Below are 26,284 nucleotides of genomic sequence, written 5' to 3'. Positions count from 1 at the left end.
ATTATTATTTAGGTGGTTTGGATGGTATGAATTTCAGTGGGAATCAGTGGGCTAATAATAGTAAACCGCAAACCAATAACAACGGTATGTTCACTCCGAATCCACCCACCACGCCTCAGCACGGCGCTTCCACAACGCCCCAGCATCACGCTAAATCTCCGGCCAATCCCGACTACAGCCGATCGCATTTCGATACTGCTTTCGGTAAGAAAACGGCCGCGCCCGACGTCAAACCGAAGCCAACCGACATATTCGGCGATTTGTTGGGATCTCAGGGTTATCAATTTACCGCTAAAAAGGATTCGGGTCCCAGAACTATGAACGACATGAGGAAGGAGGAGTTGGTCAAGGATATGGACCCGGAGAAATTGAAGATTTTGGAATGGGTACAGTACTTTTGTTATTAATGTAAATATTTTTTTTCTATTTATTTACTTTTATTGTACAGGTGGATGGAAAGAAGCAAAACATCAGAGCTTTGCTGTGTTCGATGCACACGATCCTCTGGGACGGTGCCAAGTGGAACAAATGCGAAATGCATCAGTTGGTCACTCCAGCTGATGTTAAGAAAGCTTATCGCAGAGCTTGCTTGGCCGTACATCCAGACAAGGTACGTCAATTAAGTAAAATCAAGTTTAAGTTTCTAATACTGTATTTAATTCCTTAGCAAGCGGGCACTGAAAATGAAAATCTGGCGAAGCTGATCTTCATGGAGATGAACAACGCCTGGTCAGATTTCGAAAACGACGCAACGCAACAAAACATGTTCTCCAGTTAATTCAAACACACCTCCATAAAAAAAGAAAACTATATATATATATAAATACATATAAAATGCAAAAAAAAAATGGAAAAGTATTCTAGATTTTTAAGTTTAAAACCAGAAAGCGAAGAGTTTTTCTAGGGAGAATCAAAGTATAAATTGAAAACATTCCATTTTACCGTTTTCGTTTAGCTTCACGATCAGTTCGAAGCCCAGCCGTACATATTACTTTTTTTTGTTGTTGTTTGTTAAAGACGTATATATTTTTTATGTATAATTGAGCTTTTATCTATGCTGTTTTCTTTATAGCTGTGAATTGATTTTTTTAACGAATAATATATGTAATGTAATAGTAATAATGTTAATTTAAGACGAAACACTTTCGTTTTGGGGGGCATCGTTGTGGCATGAGAGAGACTATATGATATTATTATTGTTAGATGAAACGAACGGACGTTACGTTTTTTATTTGCTATATGTGATTTAAATCCAAGATTTAGAATCCGGAGAGACCGCAACAAAAACAGATGAACGATATATAAAAAAAATATAATAAATGTTTTCCTGTCATATTTATGAGTACTACCATCTTCGTAGAACGATGGACAATATTGGCAATATGTTTAACTATTTTAATTTATTACTATATATTTTTATGGATAAATAACAATAAATGAAAATGTTTAGTGTTTTAATCAGCATAATGTTTGTTATTATCTCAAATCTATATAAATTCTCATGTCCACAATTTTGTATACACGTTCGCACGAACGTACTCAAGGTTCATACTAACGTACACTTCGCCTGAGAACTAACTTCTGCATATTTTCTTTAAGTTTATTTATGACATATATATACAAAAAAAAACATTTATAGTAAAATAAAAGAGTACTAATTAAAGATAGATAGATTAACTTCTATTCTTTTCAAGAAGTTACTACAGAAAAACTGTATAATATTACAATTTCATTAACAGATTTTATTCATTATTTTAGGATAAGCAATTAATATAAAACAAATGTTGTTTTTGATGATTTAAAATCAAATAGTCAATGTCTTGAAAGTAAGCATTGATCGAAGTGCGTGTGTTTCAATATTTGTGCGGTATTTCTCCGATTATCCAGGGATGTCGCCGAAACGTTTGCGACAGCAGAACAAAACCGTGACTATATACAACAGCAAAAGCTCCAACGGAAATGGCAAGAAGGTGGACAAGAAGCAGAGCTGCAGTTACGAGCAATCGAGGAACAACCTGGATAACTGGGAGTTCCACTTCAAAGCCGTCGAACTGGATGAAGTCAAGTGCATTTTGAAGTGCAAAGAACTGGTCTTCATATTTAACAAAAAAATGTATTTAACGAAGTTGAAGGTAAACTGAGATCATTTTTAGATCGGAATCCCTTTGATAATAGGAGCAGCGGTTTTGAGTAAAAAGGAAATTCTGTTGAATCTACTCAAGCATGGGTACAACATCAACGAAGCCGACAAGGTGCATCGTATATTAGAAATTTATTGTTTGGTTTGACTATTGAAGTTAATAGAATAATTGGACTCCGCTGTGCTGGGCTGTGAAGCTGAAGCAAACGGAGATGGTGCAGTTCCTGTTGTCGAACAATGCAGATACGTCGATCAAACCGAGCAATGGCGACGGTATTTTGTTCATGGCTTTGGGCAATAGCATGTGGACAGAAGACAGTTTCCTGCTGCTTTGGAATAGCTTCAAGAATTTGGGCCAAATCGATGTGAACGCGACGAATAAGAACGGCCTCAGCATTATGCATCTAGCCATAAGGAGGGAATGGAATGTCCTGCTGGATATTCTGCTATCGTCCAATGACATCAACGTAATATGTTCAAAGTGAAAAGCATCAGTAATTAACTTTGTCTTCAGGTGAATGCCGTGAATCCTACAGGAGTAACACCACTGATGTTGGCCAGTTACAGAAACGACTTTGGTATAGTTTCGAAGCTGCTGGTGAAAGGGGCGAACGTGAAGCGAAGGAACGCAGATGGATTCACCGCTTTGTGTTATGCGTTCTCTTCGGCGATGCTGAAGAATCTCGAACCACCTTTCTCCGTCATCGATAAACTTCAAGCGGAGATGATGAAGTCGAAGTTCTTCTTTTCTGATTACCTTAAAGTTACATTAGACCTTCGATGATTTACACACACAAAGAAAAACTAATTTATTCGTATTTTCATTTAGGATAGGCTAAAGATTATTTCCAGTCCCGCCAAGAAGAATCACGTGGATCAACCGACCGTGGCTCAGATGCTACAACATGTCTTCGGATTTGTCGCCGGGAAAATTGAGAGCGGCTTCGAGTTACTTTGGGAACAACTTAATATTGCTTCGTTGATAAAAGATGTTAGTTTTTCCAGTTTTTGTAATTTGGGTAAAATCTAACTTCATAGACATATTTCTCAAAAACGCAATACTTACCAAGTGACTTATATTAATACAAGCAGATTCTAAATACTTGTCAAAGTAATAATGGAGACTAAATATAAACATGATTTATGAAGTTGCAAGGCAAGTTTCGCGAATATAATGTATTAATTTATATAAAAGAAAGATTTATCTAAACTAAATTTTGGAACCTAGACTAAAGTTGACAAATATATTGATTTCGTTTTCTTTAGGCTTTAGCTAAACATTTGGAAAGTGGCGAAAAGGAGAATCTTAAGTTGCCTTTGTTGGTTTTGAATACGATTATGAAGATCTACCCGTTCAACGAGTTGGATTACGTAGTAGAGGGTCTGATAATGTGCGGCTGTTTGGATTGTTGCATGGATGTGGTTAGACGTTTTGGAGAAGACGAACTGATGTTTCTGGCTTTCTCTCCGATTGCGTTTTGCAAAATCACGCATGAAAACGCTGCAGATTGGCTGAACTCGAATCGCGAGGACATTCAGATATTCTGCAAGGCGTACATCAACGTGCTCAACAATATGCAGGTATCGCAGGGCGATTTCAACTTGATGCTCGGCAGAGTTGAAGGTTTGAAAAGGAGAACTTCCAAGCAGCACATGCTCATCGATAAATACGAGAAAATCAAGAAAAACAAGCGACGGAAGTGCTTGAAGGTGAGGAAATCGGAGGAGTTGAAGATTGAGGAGGAATTCGTTGAAACTGATTGCGTTAACGCTATCAAAACAGCTATTGGTATAGTCGACGAAGACAAGTTTCCGCAGCCACCGTCAAAGTCGAGAAGCAGTTTGATAAAGGAGCATTGGAAAACGGTAATCCAATCTTTGCCGTTCCACCAGTGCCATTTCATTAGTAAAGATAAGAACGTCGATTTGGCGATCAAATATCTGGAGGGTCTTCTGGCTTTGATCGTGAATAAGTACAAGGTCATGTGGGAATTAGATCGGCCGGTGGAACCAGATTGCGATGTCCTCGATTTCACTCTGGAAGTGAATCTGGAGATGCAGCAGAACGTCGAGAAGGAGAAACTTCGTGCAGTGCACCGAGAGTTCTACAATTTGACGAGGAACGTGAGGCAACTGTACGAATCAGATCCCGATACCAGCGAGGTCCTTTTGAAGGAATTGGAGAAAGTGCTGTTGAGTCACAGCATTCGCGGTGAAACTATCCTTAGCCAGGTGGCATTGATGGAGATGGTTAAGGTTAATGTGACAATGCCCATAGACTTCGAGAACGTACTCCCCAAATACGTGGAGCGCGTGGTGAATGGTGAGATTGAAGAGCTGGAGGACGTAAATATTTCGGTGATTGAGCACGTCGGCGCTCCAAAAAACTCGAATCAGAATGGGATGGGTGATTACGTGTACCTGAACGACATCCCAAAACCTTGTGGATGCCTGAATCGCACCGATTTCTACCATTACGCCGTTTGCGATGAAGACGACGGTAAAGTGTGTTGTGGACGCATCTGTTCCAAGGATTGCGAGGAGTCCGAGCTTCAGGATTCGAGATATTGCTCTTTGTTGAGGAGTTTGGAGATGATGGAAGATTCCCAAAGCTTCTTCAACGGTCGCATTCGCATCAGCAACGCGGAGAAGAGGAAGTCGCACATTCTTTCGCCGAGCGGAAACTTCGCAGCTCTAGAGATCGGACTAGGAGAGGATAGTTTACCTCTGGCTGTGAAGTTCCTCTCGAAGAGCGATGTTTTTGCGCCGCTTCTCAAGAAACTGATCGATCCTATAATCGAGCTCAAGCATAAGAATATAATGCAGTATTACTTATGCGCGTACGAGTCGAATTTTCTTGTTGTAGCTACACCTCTGTGCGAGTACAATTTGGGTCAGTACGTGCTGAAGATGAAGCAGTCGCAGATGAAGATCTGTAGATTCAACTTGATCAAGCAGATTTTAAGTGGACTTATGTACTTGCACGATCACGATGAGCCGATCGTGCATGGAAACTTGAAACCAAGCAACGTCTTTATCACGTTGAATGGGACAGTTCGCTTGGCCGAGTTTGGAATCCATAAAGTCCGTTCCATCATCTGCTATATAGAATGAAATTTATGTTGCAATTTTCAGGCGCTGTCGAAGGTCAAGAATTTACCGCAATCCACAATAATATGGTTCGCGAGCGAATGCTATAAGCTGTACAAGCAGAACTTGCCTTTAGAATGCACCTGCAGTTCGGACATTCAAGTTGCTGGGATGTTGGTACATTTCGCGATGAACTATGGGGCGCATCCATTCGGAAAAGACGTGCCTGATATTCTGAAGAATTTGGAAAAGGCCACTGCTCACATCCTATCCAAAGACATGGAGCTCTACGATTTGCTCACATGGATGCTGTTGGGAGAGCCCGGAGAGCGTCCTACCATCCATCAAGTCCTTTCGTAAGTTTTAAGCAACTCAAATTATAAAATTAATGTATATTAATTATTGAAAACAGTCGACACCTTCTTAACATATACTAATTTAAATACGTTCGATAATACGTACATGATTATTTGCCTGTCAGAATTAACGAACAAATATCTTTACCAACGATGCAAGTTAGCAACTGTTTTTTTTTAAATACTCGATTTAAGAAGCTAATAACATTACTGTTAGACTAACTTAAAATATGTAGACCGTTTAATACAATGTGTACGTTTGTATGAAAGTTGAGTACGTTCATACGAACTAATACTATACTTACCTTCTATTTGAGGTATAGTTTCGGAAAAAAAAAAGTTACTAAACAATTACAATTATTTATAGATATATTTCTTAGTAAAAACAATGACTTATATACATGGTTAGTCAAAAAGTATCGAACGCGGGCCATGAAAACGTAAATACGAGGCATCTTGTTCTTTGTTCTCAAAAGCTTGCGCAACAGCTGCTTTCGCAATGGAAACGTTTTCCACTGTTTAACAATATTTTTACACGGCGCGGAAAATTGTTTTATTTTTCTTGAACACCTTTTCTTTGTGCAACACTCATAACACAATATGTGCAGTGTTTTTCATTTTAATGTGGAAATATAATAACCGAACAGAATTTGCATTGCAAATTAAAAAGAAACGCGTACTTTAAACGAGAAATGAGCATTTCCAATAAAGACACGAAATGAAATATACGAAGCTTTACAAATATTTACGAAACTATGGCATTCCTTAAACTTTTGTATATATAGATATATGTGTGTGTGTTATATGTAAAAGGCGAGTCGCTAAAGTTTGCTAGAAATGGAAGAGATTATAGTTTCCTAGGTTACTTGGAATAAAGTTATTTTTTTCGAAATTTGTATGATATTTGACTAGAACGTTATTTCATGAAACAAATGATAAATATCATCAGCACTCTAAAATGTAGTTTATGCATTATGGTTATTCGTAAGTGCTTTTATTTATGATATAAGTGAGCACTCACGAGTTTAAGTATACTTTATAGAGTTTTACTATGAAAAGTTTTTTTTTTTCTAAAACTTTAGCGACACTATCAAACTGTACATTCCGAATAAAATTTTCAGACACATTTTCTTCTGGTCGAACAAGAAGAAATGGCGATACGTACTGGCGTGTGCGGGCATCGGCTCGAAGATCCCCGTCGACGTGTCGAAGCTGCACTCCTCGTTGGATAAAACCGCGCACAAGGAGAACATCGTCGGCAATTGCTGGGTGTTGACAGCCAAGAAGCAGTACCCACAAGCCACCTTCATCGAGCATAATGACACACCATCGGGACTCCTCAAGTTCATCAAGTTTGTGGTCGAGAACAATCTCATCCTGCAGGACACCGCCGAGAAGTCGCTCAGCTGCTTCATCCTGAACTCATTCCCCTACTTCGCCCTGTCCCTTTACAGGATGATCGAGAATACCGAGTGGTCCGATCACAGAGTCTTCATGCCCTTCCACAGCGTCGTCGATTACTGATATTTATGGAGGATATCATATAACCTTTTTTAATTTACTTTTTAAATTTTCATGCAAAAGAAATGCGAATTAAAAACGCGTTCACGTACACTCTCATTTCTTTCACCACAATTCAATTACGTCTAATGTTTAAATATGATTTTTTTGTTGTTTTTTGTATTATTGGCAGGCCATATTTGTTTGTTTTCAGTTGGTTTCTTTAAGGTAGTAAATTTGGCCCCCCCTTTTACTTTGGTTAGTACTTATGTTATTCTTCGGTTGCGTGCTTTTCACTAAACGATTACGGCGCTGCCCTCGGCTCGTGAATCGGGTAAATCCGGACAATCCGTCCATTGGTTCGTGGTCGGATCGTAGCATTCCATCGCTGCTATCGTGTACTGCGATCGGTAGAAATGGTCGTGGTTCTGGTACCCGCCCATCACGTATAAAAGACCATCCACCGCAGCCACAGCCGGTCTACTCCGAGCCATGTTCATTTTGGGTATGCTCGTCCATTTATTCTAAATAAATCATAGATGTTAATGTGGATTGTGCACTTTCTTATAATATTTACCTTTTTGAACGAATACTTCTCCACTGAACTCAGAACTTGATCTTTGTGGTCTCCGCCCACGACGTAGAGGTGGTCGTTCAGCACGGCCACGCCCATCTGCGAACGTGCAACCGTCATTTGCGGAAGCGAACGCCACACCCCGGTACTGGGATTGTAACTGAGAAAATCTTGCAAATAGCGCACGTGTTGCGAACATCCGCCCACCATGTAAATCAAGCCTGAGAAGAAACGGTCAGTTTGGTTTCCGCACTCTTGATTGGCTTACCTTCATAGCTGACGACGCCCATGCTGAATCGAGCATGCGGCAGATTTCCTGCCGAACGCCATTCGTCCAATTTCGGGTCGTACCGCTCTATGGTGCTGAGTAGATCGTTTTCCATCCACCCGCCGAGTGCATACAAGAAACCATTGATAGAGCAAAGGCCGAAATCGCACCGAGGCACCGACATATTAGCAATCATCGTCCAGGCGTTTTCTTCGGGATCAAAACACTCGCCGCAGGATAAACTGTTCGTCTCCTGTTCACCGCCTATAGCGTAGATCCGCCCATCGAGTGTAGCCACGCCTGGCACGATCCTGTTCACGCTCATATCAGGAGCCCTCGACCATGCCCTAAGCGAACAATAACAAAGTGGTTTTAATTGCACTACGTAGCAAACATCGAATTAGCGATTATAATTTGAACAAGTTTCCCGTAAATCGTCATTGCTGCAAATGCGTTTGTAATGTAAAAGCGAAACAATTGCACGACAATTGAGGAAGTAAACTTGGCGGAGAGCGGTCCGAGAGCAAACTGATTTTCGTTCACGCCACTTCCCCGCTTTTACTTCCCCATTCCCCACAGGTACAGCGTGCGCCGAGGTCGCCGATCTATCTCCAATACCTGGGACTCTTATTTACATGTCTTCACTTGCGCGTTTCGAAATTTAAAATATAAATAAAGTATTAAAAAAGAAACACATGTAAAATAGGAATTCACATACACGTAAGGAAAGAAGACGCAATATTGAACCGCGTGTTTGTTCTCCAATGTAAGTTTGAATTAGATCCATGCACTTGTCCTTCGAATCTACGAGACTCCTTGAACGAGCCACTGTTTAGAAATTTAGCAATTAACCGGTATCCTTCAACTTGCAACATTTATTTTAAAACACTTTCAATGCTAATGTAATCTTTATTCGCTCCATTGCATCTATACAGAAACATGCAATTTAACTTAATGTTTTTAAATTACACCAGAATCGAATTAACGTTATCATTCTATTTAAGTCTTCTGTACACATTAGCATTTAAGTTATTGACCTCAGTCTTTTCTCCTCTTTTTTTTTAAATTATATTTTGATATGTTACTAATTGTTTATAGGTTCTTCTATTTTCATAGACATTTTAAACTTTTGTTTCTACCAAGATTGGAACGCGAAACATTTGTGATGTTTTTATTATAAGAAAGTTCATTCAGCCCGTCTCCTGACCAGATCCAAGGTCAAGATAAATAATCTTCACATTTTATTTCAAATTCCTCTTATTTAAAAATAACAACTTGTTTTTTTTAAATTACGCGAAATGTTGACACTTGCCATATAATTACAATAAGTAATTTGTTTAGTTTCAAAACAAACAATTTCTTAATTCTAACATATGATAAATTAGAATTTAAATAATATTAAATAAAAAAAATATTATTCTTATATGGAATAATAGTAATTATTAATAAATGATACTTTTAAATTCTTGGATACAACTTTAAAATGAAGAGTTTTTAACATTCAAAGTTTTAAAGATTATAAAAAATATATATGCTAACATATATGGTTATTTCTTATATGTTAGATCAGTGTTTCTCAACTTTTTATCGCGCGATCCAATATATGTGTTTGAAATTGTACTGAAACCCATTGTTTCACTCTTTGACCCAAAATGTCAGCTGTCATAGCGCGATCCATTAAAAATGTATTGCAACCTCTAGGTTGAGAACCGCTGTCAATTAACATTGTTTAAAGGTATATTAATTTGTCAAAATTACATTATTTCTTCACCAATTTAATGTTAATTAGTCACCAGACCGGTTATTATATGTTTACCTAATCAACTTTTCAAATTACATAATTGTTTTGTTTTTCTCTCATTTTGTCTGGTTGGAAATACCGTACAAATTTCGATGACGAAGAATGTGATATTCGCATGAATATCTTCTACAACTCTCATAGATTTTAAATATTAAAAAATTAACCAATTTTGTAGACTTAATTTTAATCTTTAATTCACCTGTTTGAGGTTTTTTTTTGTGTGTTGTTTATCTGGCATTTTCTTAAAGTATATTGTTCGTATCTTTCTTTTACACTTTCACTAAATATTTTAAATGCATTTATCTGCTTCATTGCTTTTGTAGAATTCGATTTTTTTTAATGTGCATTTTAGTGTGCTTACTACTAAAAGCGTATTATTTAACGATCTGCTATAATTAAGATTGAGGCAATTGAGAGAATGCGTAATATATTTGCATTACAAACTTTACATCTTTGTTTAGTGTAGATCATTAAAAAATGTAAGTCCGGTCCATGAGCCAAGGTCGTTGTTACAAACTTTAATTTATATGACGCATCAATAATTTACTTTTTTCACAAACAATATTACCACTTTTCGCAACCTTTATTATATTTTAGTCATCAAATTTAAGAGACTAATTAAGTTTTAACTCTATTGTTAAATTTTGTTAATGTTTTATTATGCTTTAATCGAAATCGCTGTCAATATTCATCAAAAAATTGATCAAGTAATAATATTATAATTTGAAGAAATTACAATAATTTAATTAAAATCTCCACTTAAAGCGTAGCTGAATAAACGTAGAATTGATGAACCCAATAAAATTGCAAATATGAAGCGGAAATATTATCCTCCGGTTAGGCTTAAGAAGGTGACCTAAATAAAGTAAAAATGTTTAGGGCCCTCAAATACAAAAAAACTAACTGGTGTCTAGGGCCCACGGTTTTCTTAATAGGGCCCTCCGAGAACCGACACTCTATCCCGAGTGATTTCGGGGCCCAAATAATATTTTGCACGGGGGACACGCCGCTGAAGAAATGCCTACATATATAGACGTTCATAATAAGAAAAGAAATATGAAAATAAAATTTTAAAAAAATATATACAAAAATACTGACTACTCGCATCAATCATAATATATTACAAATGTAAAATATTTACAACTCACAACACGCAAATTAAATTACGAAGATATAAACTTATATTTAAATTATATTCTTCAATTTACGTAAACAATCAAAACAATTCGATAAACAAAGTTCAAATACCTGAGAAACTGTACCAAGAACTTTTTATTATAATTTATATTTATTCACAACTGAACCACTTGGAATTAATTATAAATAAATATTGAATTATTAATATTTGAAGTTATGAACCAAAATTATATTTATCTTTAAAATTCGTCAAATTTAAATTTATGCAATTAAATAGAAACCTCGATATGTTCAAGAAGATCTTAGATGTGCCCTGAATTTTTTTTATCAGATTAATTAAATTATTTTCTATAGAAATCTAACCTATAATTAGTTAATAATTTAAAACTTCATCAAGTGTGTCATGAGATAAAGAAGGTTGAACATTCTATTTTGCTGTAGAATTTTATGAGAATAGTAAGATTAAAATTTGAAATACAAAATGAAATTTTATAAACATAATCCATCTTTTATAACCACATGGAGATTTAATTTAAGGTAAAATTATTTTATTATCCTGGTAATATAACTGAAAGTAAATAATGTGGCATACATTTTAGATGTTTCGTCAGAACAACATATTTTACGGCCTCGGTTTTACCTCCTGATTCACATAAATAGATCTGAAGGCTCATTAAACAGTTGATTGATTTTATTATCAAATACGACATTTAGTTTGTTCTTATTTGTTAAAAGCCCTCAAGACATCCTATTTGACATTGCTTTAATATTTACATTTAAATTTAGAACATTTATGTTAGTTATTACTTGTAAACGTTATCTCATTTTGAAACATTTTGGGAAAACTATAAGTAATTAATCATTATTATCTTTTTCAAAATATCGTCAGATACAACAGAAATAAGTAGCTAAGAAACTTTTTACGGCAAGCAACACCATCACGGCATAAGTTAATCAGGACTCTGATAATTCACAAGTACTATTCAAATAAGAAGATAACTATGCTCAAATACTGTAAAGAACAAGTAAAAACTTTTAGAAATTAATAACACATTTAACATATTAATAACAGTGGTGAAACTAGCGGATTTAGCAGTTGACATGCCCTAGGCGCATTTCAATTTTAAGGTCCATATTAATAGGTACCAGATAAAAACCAGATAATGTTAGATGAAGTGTAGGTCCTTAAAGGGCCACATTAAGTTTGTTGTGGGCCCATTTTAAGATTTGAGTATCTATTTAAGATGGGGTGGTGAAATATATGGATTTTTATACAATTATTTATAAATTTGAAAGTTAATAATATGTTAGAATTGATAGAATACAAAACGCCACTACAAGTGCATTTAACTTTAACCAACACATGCAAATAATTGGTTTTAGTCATATCTACAGGCGATTTCCTTATTTTTGCAAATAGACTTAAACAATATGAAAGTTAGTTTAAGTTCAGTTCAATAGTAAAATTTTCTTACTCAGTTTGTGATTTTTCTACTACTTGTAATATTCATGTATGGTTTTAAATTATTATTATTATTATCAACCAACATAATCGAAATTACTTTGATATTTCGAGAAATAGAAGCAGGAACTATTAAAAAATCTAATGTTGGAATAATTGATTTGTTTACATCAAGGTTGAATGTGACCTTCAGGTCTACTAGTTCCTTAAAAAATAGGAAATACTTTGAACCCTGTATAATTATAGATCATGAATAGTAAAAACCGTGAATAATCGACAGATGTGCAAATGCAATTTTCATTATTTTGTTTTTTGTCTAAATTAAATTGTTTTGAATAATGTTCTGACCTTCAGTACAATTACATTAATTAGTTACCTTTAGTTCAAGGTTCGGTAACAAATGCATGTCTAATTAAATTTACAGTAAATGCGTGTTCTGTGACGGTTTCATCACGATTGGTAAACAAGTATTTTTAAACAATTTAGTAAGCATTATTTGGAAATATAATTAATTTCCAATTCGTTTTTTTTTTAAATTGTTTTAAGAGTATCATTACAATAAATGCTTTACTTTAGTTCAAGGTTTACACAGTCCAAGGATTCACAAATTGTGCGCCGCTTTAAATTGAAGAAAAACTACTATTAACATAAAGTTCGCCCTGAGATAGACCAATGTTTCGACTTGGGACGCCTCCGAAAAAGTTTGGGAACCCCTCTATTATATACAAATGGGAATTTAACATAATATCGATATAATGAGATCTAGCTATTGATATGTAGTTCACTTGCATGGAGTTATTCTTTGGGAACATAATAGTATATACTAGACATTTAGGAAGCATATACATACTGCAATAGAGGGTTACGATGTTGGTAGTAATAACACAATACCTTTTGAACACGTCGAACTTCTCAACGGCAGCGTAATTCAATTCAGATCGTTGTCGGAAGGTGGGATACCTTTCTCGTTTCGAACCTCCGATCATGTAGATGTCCTTTTTGGCGCAGAGTCGCGGTTTCACCGATAAAGGCACCAGACAACCCTTGCGGTTCTTCAGATCATCGTGAACGGAACGCAGCGCCACCCTTAAGCTACTATCGTTGCACGCCGGTATAGAGCGTTCTAACAAACCTTTCAACATACACAATATTTAAATTAAAATATGTTTTTTACCATTATTTCTTGAGACTAACCTAAGGAGAGTAAAGGTAGACGGATGTGTTTAAGTATTTCGAAAACGTAGCGTCGCCTCGTTACGATATCGCTCATGATCCATCTGATCGCCACTTGGAACACCTGAAATTCCGAATCGACGCACAAGTACTCCGATGTGAGGAATTTCAATAGCAGCTCTTTGGGCAGTTCGTAAATCTCTTTCTCCTCGCTCACCTGAACGAAATGCGACTCGATATATTGCACCGATTTGTTCGTCAACAGTTTACAATTATGCGCTTCCGCAAATCTGAAACAAAAGGATAATTGATAACACTATAACTTAATTATTTGATACTTTAACTAAACATTTCATCCTTTCACGGAGGTTTTTGTATATATCGTTAATATAAGGGCGGCATCGCTATTTTTTCTAATGAACCATATCCACCACTCTGAGAACTGGGAGCCGCAATTTCTAATGAAAAGAGCCGCATTTGTCCACCGCTGGTGTATACTCAGGTTAACTGAGACCTGACTATACGCACATAATTATTAAGCTAATGTAATTTGAACATAAACAGTGGATTCACATATAAATGTAAGCATATACTTTTATTTTAATACACATTTCTCTTTGTTCGCACAAACGTACTAAGAGTTCATACGAACGTACGTGTTGTTTTACCCTGACATTAAGTGATTTAATAATTATATCAGAGTTTCTCAAAATTTTTGGTCTGTTTGCATTTTAAAAAAATCTGCGATTCTTCATAGTAACACTGGAGTTATAACATAGTTAAGTACAGCAAAAATAAAAAAAGTCAACAAAAAAGGAGGAACTAAAGCAAATCATAAATTATTCTTATTCAAAATTGTCAATAACATTATTAATGATTTCCGCATTATCTATTTAGAATAAAGAAAAATACTTTGTTTACTTTCGATTTTTTTTTGCATTATTACAAAACGAAAACAAAATTAATAATTTGCAAAAATGGTCAAATTTCATAATAAGAAATTAATTATCTGCTCACTTCCTTTCCTCGATTTAAAAATTAAAATTCATGACATTTTGTTAAAGTAAAAACAAAAAAATATATATAAAATTCAATGCGCCAAGGTTGGGGCAATGTTTAAAACTTTTCGGATTCCTGATGTAGATAATGTATAAGAAAATTAGTTTAATTAAATATTGTTAAAGAAAACGGATAATCAACAAAAAAAAGAGTAATTATATCTTTATTATTTTTTCAATTACTGTTATTATTACTACTAATATAACGTATGTTTTCGTTATGCAAGCGTTTCCACCTAACGTATTTATGATGAAGTGTGGAATGTAATCAAATTTAAGTAAAATATACGAGATGTTTTTCCGAGTATTCAATGTGGGGCTACGACCAGCAGAATCCAAAAATAAAACAATTCTGTGTCATGCCTTGTATATTTTTATCATGATACGCACTTCAAGAATTCTTTGCTCGTTTCCATTAGTCAAGGATTACCACTTGCAAAATTCTTGTACTTGATATATATTTGTACAATATGAAAAAAAAATACTTTATCAATAATTGATAATAAACAGTTTCGATATTATTTTGAATGTTTGTATCAAAATTCAATTGATTAAAAAATAATATAAATTTCTTAAATAATAAAGTAAATTTGATTGTATCAAATGCATTTACAAAGGTTGTTAGTCTTTACTTGATTTTTTACAGGAAAAATGTGCTAATATTTAGTTAAACTTCAACAAATACTTTCTAAAGTTAGTATACATGTAATGTACACCAGTGTTTATCAAACATTTTGGTCTGGGACCCCCTTCTTTAAAGGACCCCAGAAGAATGGGTATATGTAGAAAAACATACTGTCCTGTCTGATATCAATTTTTTTGCGACCTACACTTTGAGAATCACTGATGTATACAATTCATTACTTTATATTTACTGAAATAACATTTTTTTTATCCATTAGTAATTTAAGATATTCATGTAAAGATGCAATTTTATATTATAAAAATTCTCATTTCTTTTTATCAAAAAGTGATAATTATTAAGTTTCTTCAAAACAAAATTATTACCATTTCTTAGCTGACTTTTCTTATAAGCCTCTTTTTTTGGAGAACATTGATTTAAGATAAAAATTTACGGTATTTAATCAATAAAATATTTACCTGTAAATGCCTATGGCATTAATTGGATGCAGTTCCTTCTCAAGAAATTCAGAGCAAGATAGAACAACTTCATGCAGTTCCAGCATATCAGCAGCCACAAAGAGATCTTGTACATTATTCTGGTTGATGTTGGCTTCACCCGTGTAGATAAAGTTGATGACTAGTTCTAAAATGTATGCAGGAATTGTTGGAAGCTCTACAAAATGCTGATTCTGCTCACAGAGACCACCAGTGAACATTGCATGGAAATATGGGCAACTTGATGCCAAAATAGCTTTATGAACCTAAAACAATAACAATTAACAAATAAATAATAACTCAACTAAAATAAATAAATTACCTTAAAAGTTCTATTTTGAGATTGAATCTCCACATCACAGAACCTCTCATCAATCCTCAAGTTATTTAAATTCTTCAAGATTTTCATGGAATAAGAACATGTTCGCTCCTCATTGGGCTTGATGAAATTGTTGTTGTCAGTGTTGATGTTCTTCAGCTTCTTGATCGTCGGTATTATGAAATCCATTTCTTATTCGATTGTTTGTTATTTCGGTTGTAAACAATATTTTGTTAGCAGTACTTGCACGAGGCTACGCCTATTTTCCAGCCCCTCAAAATTGGTCCATCCTTTATTAATATGCACTGTTCATTCGGGTTTCATCATTTGCGAGATTCCGGTTGGATCCAAAAAATCTCTATTGTTTATTTGCAATTCTTTACGCTCGTTTCTTTTTAAAACAAATGTTCTGTTGTTTTGATTGATGGCTATTCTATTTTGACGTTTCAGTGCTGGAAACATTTGGAACTGACACTCGTCTTACCAACATTATTTTAAAAGATTGAAACTGGATTATTTGGATTATAATACAGTGGCGTATTATCCTCTTATTACCAAAGAACATAATATAGTATATAGCAATATATAGCGTATATAGTTTCATTTAAAATTTACTTATATTTATACATTTTTCCAAAGGACAAGTTTTTTTTTCAAAATGTTTAAACTTCAAAACTTTTCATCATTCAAATTATATAAATTTCTACAATTAAACAATCGAAATATTGAAATTCTGAGATAAATACAATATTTTAGCTATACTTATATTATTTTAATCAATTATATTGATTAATAAAAGTTTCATTTTCAAATTTTTGTAATTGATAAAATTTAATTTAGGAATAAAACCAAAGTTATTTGGTAGAATACCAAATCTTAACAGAAGCCAACATATAAGTTCAATAAAAGTTTTGTTTAACATTTACTTGTATTTGGACATTTTTCATTTTCGCAAAGGACAAGATTTTTTTTTTCAAAATTTTTAAACTTCAAAACTTTTCATCATTCAAATTATATAAATTTCAACAATTATACAAACGAAATATTAAAATTCCTAGACAAATACAATATTTTAGCTATACTTATATTACCTTATTCAATTATATTATTTAATAAAACTTTCATTTTCAATTTTTTATAATTAATAAAATAAAATTTAGGAATAAATATAAATTTATTTGTTACAATACCAAATCTTAATACAAGGCAACAACTAAGTCCAATAACACTTTTATGGACTTATTAAACAACGTGTCTTTCAGGTGATATTGATTCCTATTTACGTATTTCATATTTTCATTACCTGAAAAATAAATTATTCAACATAAAAAGTTAAATCTATTAGGTTTTACTTCGCATGAAGAAATATGAATTATTTCTTCATATTAATTACACTTAACATTTATTATAACAGTGACATATAATGAAATTAAAATTATGTAAATAATAATTATACAACATAAATAAATATTAACTGTTGAACTAAAGGCATTTAGGTCTATCCTTAAAGAAATATTTAATGAATCCGCCACTGGTTTTGCAGACATAAGTCAGTCCAATTGATATCAACAACATCGGTAATATTATGTAATTTTGAAAATAGAAAACAGGCAAGTACAGGCTTATAAAATTTGTTAATTGTAACTAAGTCTTATAAGGATTAGAATAGATATAAACATTATGTAATTATTTATATATACTATTATTTATTATTGATCTAGTGTACATTTTATTATCAATTTAATTATTATATATTTCTTTAAAAGTGCGTTAAATGTCTATATATAAAATAGTACAGATAGTAACATAATCAAGTATGAATTAGTACTTTGACATATGTCATTTAAATGTTTTAAACAAATGAAGAATGCAGTGCTTTTAACATTCAAAATTAAATTACTAAATAAATTGAACTATATGTATTTGTATTTCACGTACGTTGTCTATGTCAAATCAAGATTATTTATTAATAAAACAATATATATGAAAAGATTATCGCATTATTAAAGTATAATCATAATTGATTCATATAAGAACAAAATCATATTATTAAATTCGAAATTCAAATTAAACAATTGTCAAACATGATCACTACTTTTTAAACCAACTTTGAATGACAAAATGCGAAGATGCGAAGGTTTTCGATTAATTTTGTCTTTTTCTCAATATTTTTTAAAATATTAGATTGATTTAAATATAAATATTTTAATATGTTGACTTATTAATTGATTTGTTTTAGATTTTTTTTATATCAATTTATTGAATTCACAGTCGTATTTTCTTAATTGTCAATTGATTTTTGTTGTTGTTTTTTAAATTATGTTCTATATTTTTGGAGTTTTAAATTGATTATCTTGGTTATTAAATAAATATATTAATGAGTATTAATATTAAAAAATAAATAATCAAATTATTCTAGTTTCTTGAAATTGTTTTATTTTGAAAACTAAATTGAAGAATTCTTGAATAGATGGTATAATTACTTTCGATGTTGATCATAAAGTCCTTTGTCTCATAAGAAATGGGTGTATGGAAGAATTAGTTGAAAGTGCAACACGGATAGCTTTCGTACTTCTTCGGTAAAAGTCGGATTTACAAACTATTTCTGTTAGTGCGAGTTAAGTTACATAATACCACTCTCGGCGGAGGGGAAGAAACAGAAGAAGAATCAAATCTTATTTCAAAAATTACCATTGACGATATTGATGATAAACTCTTCTCAATACTTATTAACTCTTTTTTGGCAATTATCTGCTTCTCGACAAATAGTCCTTGTCATTTAAAAAACTGGCGAAATTGTCCAGCTTAATTTTGATTTAACAATTTTGATTGAAACCAAAATTGTTAAATTTAAGTTAAGTTCAATATTAAAAGACTTTTAATTATATGAAGTGAAATTTATAATATAACAAACAAAATGAAACACAATATATACTTGCAATTTATAGAATGTGTAATAATTTATTTAAAATATTTTATCTTCAACAAATATATATATAAGTTTCATTAAATAACAATAAATGCTTAGATTCATCGACTTGTGTTCATACATTCGAAAGCATATAAATATGTTGATTATGATAGCAATTCACTGCAGCCTCAATAATCATAAATATTCTTAATCATATATGTGACCTCGACCATATTGGGTCTTCGGCGTTTCTCATCCAAACAGCACGTAGCAATCCTGTACAGTTTCTCTCCAATATGCATCTCATTTTCCATCCAGCTTCCTGCTTGCAAATCCAACAACGGCAGAATGGATTCATCCTCGCACATTTCATCCACGTGAGAAATCTATAAAGTAAATGTATCATTTTGTCGTCTCTACTCATTTATTACTACATACCAAATCTCTGGAATCACGCGCATCATCTAAAGGTGGCAGAGACGTTAGAAGCTCCAAAATAACAACTCCAAAACTGAAACTATCAGTTTTGACTGAAACGTCTCCACTAAAAGTTAAACAAGATTAAATAAGTTATTGATTATTTTGTTAACTTTCTAACTTACGATCTGTGCGCCTCTGGAGCCATGTAGACTGTAGTACCAATTGTTGTTGTAGCTATGGTTGTATTTTGATTCGCCAATAGTTTTATGATACCAAAATCTCCTAACTAAAAAATGTGATCTTTAAATGTAGTTTTATGTATTAATGTGAATACTTACTTTGGGTTTGTTGGCGCAATCCAAGAGTATGTTGGCAGTCTTAATATCTCGATGAATCAAGGGAGTGTTGAAGGCTGTATGCAAGTAGGAGACCGCATCCGCAGTACCAGAAGCTATTGCCAGGCGATCCTTCCACTCCAAATGTTCGCTATTTTTCTAATAACAACAAACAATATTTGTTTGAATTCTATTAATTTTCATTAACTTACTTCTAGCCTGTAATTGAGAGCACCTCCGCTTATGTAATCGTACATCAAGCAGTAGGTAGGACCATCGCAGCTGTAGCCACAAATTGATAAAAGGTTGTCGTGCTTGTATTTACTTAAAACCTCCACCTCGTTCCTAAACTGCTTCGTTATAGTATCGTCGACGTTAACTTCCTCGACCTCATCCAAGTAGAGCTTCTTCACTGCTATAGGTTTACCCAGCAACCCGAGCGCCAGAAAGACGGAACCGAAAGCCCCGCAACCCAAAAACCTGCCGTTCGATTCGTCCAAGGTCTTCTCCATATCGCAAGAGTTCTCGTGTGGCGTTTCATTGAAGTTTTGCGTTGCCGCTTCGAGCTCTGCATAAGTGAAGTGCGGTAGAAGCGTGTTCAGAGAAAGATTTGGCAGAGGCGAAGAGCAAGTGGGTTTGGAGCTTTGAGCTTCCGTAACTGTGCTGTGCATTAAGATGTTCAGCAGAGGTATCTCGTCGGAGTTGCTGAGTGAACTTGGAATGTTGTTGTCTTCCACTAAAAGTTGGGAGATGTGAGGAATGATTGGTACGGAGTTCTGCAGCGAAATTTCCGGTTTAGAGATCAGTCCAGTGAAATCCGGTAAATTGCTACTCGCTACATCACTGTTCAAGTTCAAAGCGGTCAAAGCTGGTAATTCAAAATCATCACCGGCGTTCAATACGCTCAGATCAGGTAGATTGTTGTCATCAACTGGAATAGTATTGGAAACTACGCTCTCGGTGTTGTTAATAACCAAAGGCACTTGAAAACTGGAGTCACCATTGCTTATTATTTCGCTGGACGAAAACTTCATCATATCCGAAACCTCCCTCTCTCTGTTATTAACAACTACCGGTATATTTGCAGACCCAGAGGAATTTTGCGTTATGGTTATAGTAGGCACCACCATGTTATTGTTATCTGAATTGCTATTCACCTCACTGTTCAAATTCTCTATGTCTGAGGAGTTTACATTGATATTATCTAAAATTGATTCAATTTCTTGACTCTCTGGTGGTAATGTTGTGGATATCAGAGCTGCTGGACCTTCTTTAGGTCTTTCTGGCGTTTCCAACCCCATCAAATTAACAGCCACAAAATCTGCAGCTCTGTACAGTTCAGCTTTCTTCAAAAGATTTAGCAAATGTCCAAGAGCAGGGAGCACCCGATCAGAGGTGCCCCACTCATCCAATAAGATCTCAGTGCAGGCTCTATGCAAGGAAATTGATGCATTCTCAATTAATCTAAAAAAAAATACAATTAAATCCAATTGATTTAACCAAAACAACTTAGACAATACCGGAAATGTTCAGAGTTGTATTTTGGATTGAATCTATCAATTAAACAATCATAGTTATTTTTCTCCAGATGTTTAGGAACAATGGCCATCAACCTCTTCCAAGACTCATTGTACTCAAGGATCTTCACCAGTTCTCCCAAAGCACTCGGAGGTAGCTTTCTAATCTCCAATGAAGACTCCATCATATATATTTCTACCAAGTTCACTAAGATCATTAAAAATTGAATTATTATGTGTGGAAGTAATGAGACTTTACAAATATTGAGTTTTACCTGTTCTATTGACTGCAATACTACTAATTCATGAATATTTTCTAAGAACATAACCACAATTCTTTGTTTATTCGTCTAATTGCAATTAGCGAGTTTGGAAAGTGGGAGCTATTTGCATTTACCATTAAAGCAGTATTCTACCATTTGTTTCGAATGCAATATTGTGCGATGCAAAGGTTTTTGAAAACTGCGAAACTTTTACAATGTTTATTTTAGTTTCACAAAATGGGCATAGGGCCAAGAAGGAACCAAGAAAAGGTCAAGATCAGCTAGAAAACTTATAATCTTATCTAGTAGTTGGTGGACCGTTATCGCTTTCGCGTGTAAACAACAAGAGGACAGTTTTTTTGGAGGCTCTCTCTCCCATTTCCTTGATTTTTGTCTTTCAGATCAAAGCATTCATGGGAAAAATGTGAGTTCAGTGAGAAGGCATGGGTTAAAATTTACATTCTGGTTGTGTTCACACCACAGATGGACTTCATAGTTGCTGGGTGTGCAGCTGTGAGTGCTGGATTCTTCACAAATCCCCTCGAGGTCATCAAAACCAGGCTTCAGCTGCAGGGTGAGCTCAGAGCCAAGGGGCAGCATGTCGTCCACTACAGGAATGCCTTGCATGCAAGCTACCAGATTGCCAAGCATGATGGTATCCTTGCATTGCAGAAGGGACTAGTGCCTGCACTTTGGGTGCAATTGATCATGAATGGGGCCAGACTAGGTTAGGTTTTCAGTTTGAAATTTGACGACATTCGAATAATTCTTATTTCAGGCGGGTTTCAATTCTTTGATAACAGGAATTTGATCAGGGATAAGGATGGAAACATGGTATTCTACAGGAGCGCGTTTTTCGCTGGGCTGTGCGGTGTTTGCGGGCATTACTTAGCTAACCCCATGTTCCTGATTAAGACCCAGAAACAATCGCAAGCGGCGAAAGCTATCGCCGTTGGTCATCAACACAAATCTTTGCCGCTCTGGAGCACATTGGTTGAAATCATCAAGACTCATGGAGTAAGTTAAAAGATGCGCGTTTGTTTGGTTGCCTAACTCAAACTTGCAGATTAAGGGTCTTTACAAAGGAGGAATGGCTTCTTTACCAAGGGCCTTCGTGGCGTCCAGCGCACAACTACTAGGATTTTCCTACGCCAAGCAATTCATACTTCGCGAAGAATACTTTCAGACTAGGCCGCTTCTAACTTCTTTTTGTTCAAGTTTCGTTGGTGGCATTGCTATAAGCGTCTTAGTCACTCCATTTGATCTTATTTTAACTAGGCTCTACAATCAAGGTCAGCACATACCATAAAAAATCTTACAAATGTATTAATTATTTGTATGTTTCAGGTGTTGGCGCGGATGGGAAAGGATTGTTGTACAACGGGTATTTCGATTGTGTATCGAAAGTTTATCACACCGAAGGTTTGAGGGCATTCTATAAGGGAATTGGACCCATGTACATGAGACTTGGGCCGCACACTGTTCTAACTTTAGTATTCTGGGACATCTTCAAAGATCTTCAACATAAATATACGGCAAAAGACATGAGATCGTTCAATTGATCATAGATGCTAGATATTCTTTTTTTGTTTTAAAACGAATCTTATTTGTAATAGTTAATTATACAGTTAGCATACTATTTATTGATTTATAGAACTTTTATATTGGTAATAGTATTACACTGCACGAATAAAGAATACCGATGGAGTCATTAAATATTGTATTTACATAAAAAATATTAAATTGTTTTATACAACTTACATAAGTTGCGCTAAATATGCTAAACATTTTTTAGGAACGTCAAGACCAATGATAAAAACTGGAGAATCATTAATGTTTCGTGTTAATGCACTAAATTTCTATTTACGAAGTGTCTAAGCATTAATTCATATATTTCTGAAAAAACAAATGTTGTTTCTCAATTTGTTAAAGTCTAACGATATTTCAAGAAGATCAGTAAGAATGGCAAGATTAGTGCATAATTGAATCCAAGAGTGACATAGGAAATGGTAGTTAATGAACTGGGCTTGAATGCCATGGCTTTGTTTCAAATATTAAATTATCACTTTGGCTGCTCGATGGGTTCCACGATTTATAAATGAAATACCAAAATAAAGAAACGTGTTCGTTTTGTCGAATATTTCTTGGAAAAGTTCGAAAATGGAGATTCTAGCACTTTTAGTAAAATCGTAACAGGTGATGAATCTTTATTATGCTTATGCTTACCATAAGTTTTCAAAAATTTCTTGGGAAAGCAGAAAAAAGGGGAACTTAAAACTGAATGAGAAAAGTTGATAAACTTACCTTTACATTTGCTGTTAATAGCTTTTAAGAAAAGCCGTTTAATGTATATCATTTTATACAAAATACTGCAACAACTTCTTTTTTATATATCCATTTTCTATTATTTTTTATATAAAATTCAAATATTTATTTATTTAGATGATTGTTTTGAAGAATTTTGCTGTAAAGTAAAAATTAAATGAACTAATTCGAATTTTATGTGGAAAATTTGAAAATTTGCTTGGATGTGCCGGGATATCGGATATAGGAGTATAAAGTTTACTTGTTTGCTTATTTTTTTTTTATGTAAGATTTTTTCTATTTTTGTACTAAATATATGTATATATAATTTGTATATTTGAAATATATAGTATATATACGGAATTAAGCCTATATAAAAATACACTCTACACACGAAAAATTTACATTCATTACACATGTATACAAAGGTAATAGGGATAAAATCAAATATCGTACTCGTCCAAACTCAACAATCGAAATAATCAGAAATGTATTAAATAATTACAAAATTAGAAGTAATAATCGTTTCGGTAGATACAGAGGACAAATCCATACGAAAATTACAAAAAAAATAGAAAAGTTCAATTATTTATAAATAATAATAAAAAAATCCAACAAAAGAAAATACTGAACGCAGGCTCTTAATTTTTGTTTTAAATTAACTTTTCGAAATATTTCATAAAAAAATCTTAGATTTTTTTTTCTTGTTCATACTTATGTATACTAACTATATATATATATATCAATATAGTGAACGAGAGAATCACTTCTTTTCTTTTCCTCTAACACAGCCTACTTTACTCAAAAAGTCGATCTAAATCAATGAGAAATCAAGATTGGGGAAAAATAACGTTTGATATATACGAATGTGTCCATATCTAATACATTAAAAGTTAGTACACGAGAGTATAGGAGAGAGTTGAATATCACAAGATATGTGACTACTTTTCAAGATAAACAGATACGTTCAAAATGACAACAAAAATTGTCGTAAATTCGTTCTTTTTTTTTCTTCTCACGCAGAGAGAGAGAGAGTAATAATAAATCAAGGAGAAACAAAGAATTTTAAAATAACAGAGAACGTTAAATATTATTAAAATCGTTATGCCCTTTCTTTTTATCTATACAAAATCGAATCAAAAGAGAAATAATTAATAAGAAGAAAACGATAAACAAAAATCATATATATTTACAGTCTTCATTTTTTTTATGCTTAGCTTCTTCGCAATTTGTTCCATTTCATATTCATTATCCTTTTCTTTTTTAAACAAAAAAAAATATAGAAATATAACAAAGAAAGAAAAATCATAATATTTACAATAAATAATTAAAAGCGTAAAAATAAATAATTCATTTTTTCTTTACATTATCATTAATATTATCATTATTATTTTCTGTTTTGTATTATTAGTAAATTTCACCTCAACGGTCTGAATTACATTTATATATTATATACTTTTTTTTCTTCCGTTCATGTTTTGATTAAAAATAAGTTATTGTTATTCAAGATTTGTACAGTCAGTCGCCAATTTGTTGCTGCTTGTTGTGATGTTGATGGTTGTGCTGCTGCTGTTGCTTCTGGATGACGACGACCTGCTCATCCATTGATCCCGAACAGGAACCGGATGTAGAGAAATCGTCGAGAAAGTCGAAACTCGCGACAGCTTCGCGCTCCTTCTCGCCGTATCGGACGTAGAAGTCCGGTCGACCGATGATCGAGGGGCGGAAAGATGGGGCTGACGCCCTTACCACCGCCAGCTCGGGTCGCGCCGCGTTTGCTGCAAATTTACAATTCTTTGTTTCTGTATTTCGATCCCAGCTTGCGCCTGCTGCTCGAGCTTTGCTTTAATTATTTTTTTTGCTTAGCTTTTGTTTGTTATACTTGTTTTGTTGTTGTTGTGTTGTTTGTTAATTTGGCGTGTGTATACTTATGAGCGTTTTATGTTTTTTTTTTTTTTTTAATTGTTCGTGAAAGAAGCAGTGATAAATTTCACACGGCCGTCTCCGTGATCGGTGTGCAAGGGGCCGACGAGCTCGGGCAAACTTGAAAGAAGAAAAAAAACCAAATCATTGTTACCACAAGTGCCGTTCAGCACATATATAAATCAAAAATAATAAATAGTCAATACAAAAATAACAACAAAACTATAAGGTACAATATTGTTCTCATTTTTTTTTTGGGGATATTCCGTAAATCGATGTTTAAAGAGTGTTCAAGTATTTGGACCAATGTCGTACAAGGATTTTGCACAACATGAGTGGTCTAAACTTATCGGCTGTTGTCTCCTATGGAGTGAACATATTTTAATTAAAAGCTAGATCAATTATTTTTAAAACTCGTACTTAAAATTTTTCCATCTTAATATTACCTCATTCAAAGAAGAAAACGGATTTAAAATCTAAGAAGTTTATTAAACTGTATATTGAATAATTCGTCATTGTTCATAAAGTTTTTAAAATCAAAATTTATAAAGTTATACGTAACTTTATTTTTCGTTTTCACTATAGAAATTACCAGAATTGTACGTATAGCAATT

The 26,284-nt window shown here is 33.8% G+C and overlaps 6 protein-coding genes across 8 annotated transcripts in view; 3 read left to right on the top strand and 3 right to left on the bottom strand.

Annotated features, from left to right (window-relative positions):
- LOC108563054 (cyclin-G-associated kinase) overlaps positions 1 to 1,461 on the top strand; it is a 7,554-nt gene extending 6,093 nt beyond the window's left edge. The window contains exons 14-16 of the mRNA XM_017921611.1: positions 13 to 386; positions 449 to 610; positions 668 to 1,461. Coding sequence (XP_017777100.1) covers positions 13 to 386; positions 449 to 610; positions 668 to 778 — 647 coding nt within the window. The 3' untranslated portion in view covers positions 779 to 1,461. The remainder of the gene's footprint in view (positions 1 to 12; positions 387 to 448; positions 611 to 667) is intronic.
- A 428-nt stretch (positions 1,462 to 1,889) lies between these two features.
- Positions 1,890 to 7,110, top strand: LOC108563053. Its single transcript, XM_017921610.1, has 8 exons — positions 1,890 to 2,090; positions 2,154 to 2,252; positions 2,305 to 2,607; positions 2,655 to 2,903; positions 2,970 to 3,131; positions 3,407 to 5,224; positions 5,276 to 5,586; positions 6,708 to 7,110. The coding sequence occupies exons 1-8, from the start codon at positions 1,890 to 1,892 to the stop codon at positions 7,108 to 7,110; spliced, it is 3,546 nt and encodes a 1,181-aa protein (XP_017777099.1).
- An 86-nt stretch (positions 7,111 to 7,196) lies between these two features.
- LOC108563058 (actin-binding protein IPP-like) lies at positions 7,197 to 16,454 on the bottom strand. The gene is made up of 7 exons (XM_017921617.1): positions 16,001 to 16,454; positions 15,661 to 15,944; positions 13,523 to 13,791; positions 13,220 to 13,460; positions 7,929 to 8,275; positions 7,664 to 7,881; positions 7,197 to 7,610 (listed from the first exon to the last, which is right to left on the bottom strand). The coding sequence occupies exons 1-7, from the start codon at positions 16,184 to 16,186 to the stop codon at positions 7,383 to 7,385; spliced, it is 1,773 nt and encodes a 590-aa protein (XP_017777106.1). The 5' UTR covers positions 16,187 to 16,454; the 3' UTR covers positions 7,197 to 7,382.
- Positions 16,455 to 17,562: 1,108 nt separating this feature from the next.
- On the top strand, positions 17,563 to 23,159 carry LOC108563061 (solute carrier family 25 member 35-like). 3 transcript variants are annotated; one of them, XM_017921620.1, is made up of 6 exons: positions 21,513 to 21,618; positions 21,672 to 21,867; positions 21,927 to 22,170; positions 22,222 to 22,460; positions 22,510 to 22,735; positions 22,791 to 23,159. In XM_017921620.1, the coding sequence occupies exons 3-6, from the start codon at positions 21,927 to 21,929 to the stop codon at positions 23,003 to 23,005; spliced, it is 924 nt and encodes a 307-aa protein (XP_017777109.1). In that variant the 5' UTR covers positions 21,513 to 21,618; positions 21,672 to 21,867; the 3' UTR covers positions 23,006 to 23,159. The 3 variants fall into 3 exon arrangements, with proteins under 3 accessions (XP_017777110.1, XP_017777109.1, XP_017777111.1); XM_017921621.1 differs by lacking the exons at positions 21,513 to 21,618; positions 21,672 to 21,867 and adding an exon at positions 17,563 to 17,607; XM_017921622.1 differs by having other exon boundaries at positions 21,559 to 21,867; positions 22,516 to 22,735.
- On the bottom strand, positions 18,994 to 21,545 carry LOC108563060 (probable receptor-like protein kinase At5g18500). The gene is made up of 7 exons (XM_017921619.1): positions 21,456 to 21,545; positions 21,184 to 21,388; positions 19,876 to 21,127; positions 19,667 to 19,822; positions 19,511 to 19,614; positions 19,347 to 19,452; positions 18,994 to 19,294 (listed from the first exon to the last, which is right to left on the bottom strand). Exons 2-7 carry the CDS (start codon positions 21,366 to 21,368, stop codon positions 19,097 to 19,099), a joined length of 2,001 nt encoding a protein of 666 aa, XP_017777108.1. The 5' UTR covers positions 21,369 to 21,388; positions 21,456 to 21,545; the 3' UTR covers positions 18,994 to 19,096.
- Positions 23,160 to 25,187: 2,028 nt separating the features above from the next.
- LOC108563059 overlaps positions 25,188 to 26,284 on the bottom strand; it is a gene marked incomplete at its 5' end in the record, with an annotated part of 18,552 nt that continues 17,455 nt past the window's right edge. Inside the window, one exon of the mRNA XM_017921618.1 lies at positions 25,188 to 25,525. Coding sequence (XP_017777107.1) covers positions 25,266 to 25,525 — 260 coding nt within the window. The remainder of the gene's footprint in view (positions 25,526 to 26,284) is intronic.

This window comes from Nicrophorus vespilloides, unplaced genomic scaffold (assembly GCF_001412225.1).
Source record: "Nicrophorus vespilloides isolate i.1.1-1 unplaced genomic scaffold, Nicve_v1.0, whole genome shotgun sequence".
In the NCBI taxonomy this organism is placed as follows: Eukaryota; Metazoa; Arthropoda; class Insecta; order Coleoptera; family Silphidae; genus Nicrophorus; species Nicrophorus vespilloides.
This window is presented reverse-complemented; position numbering and strand designations above follow the sequence as displayed.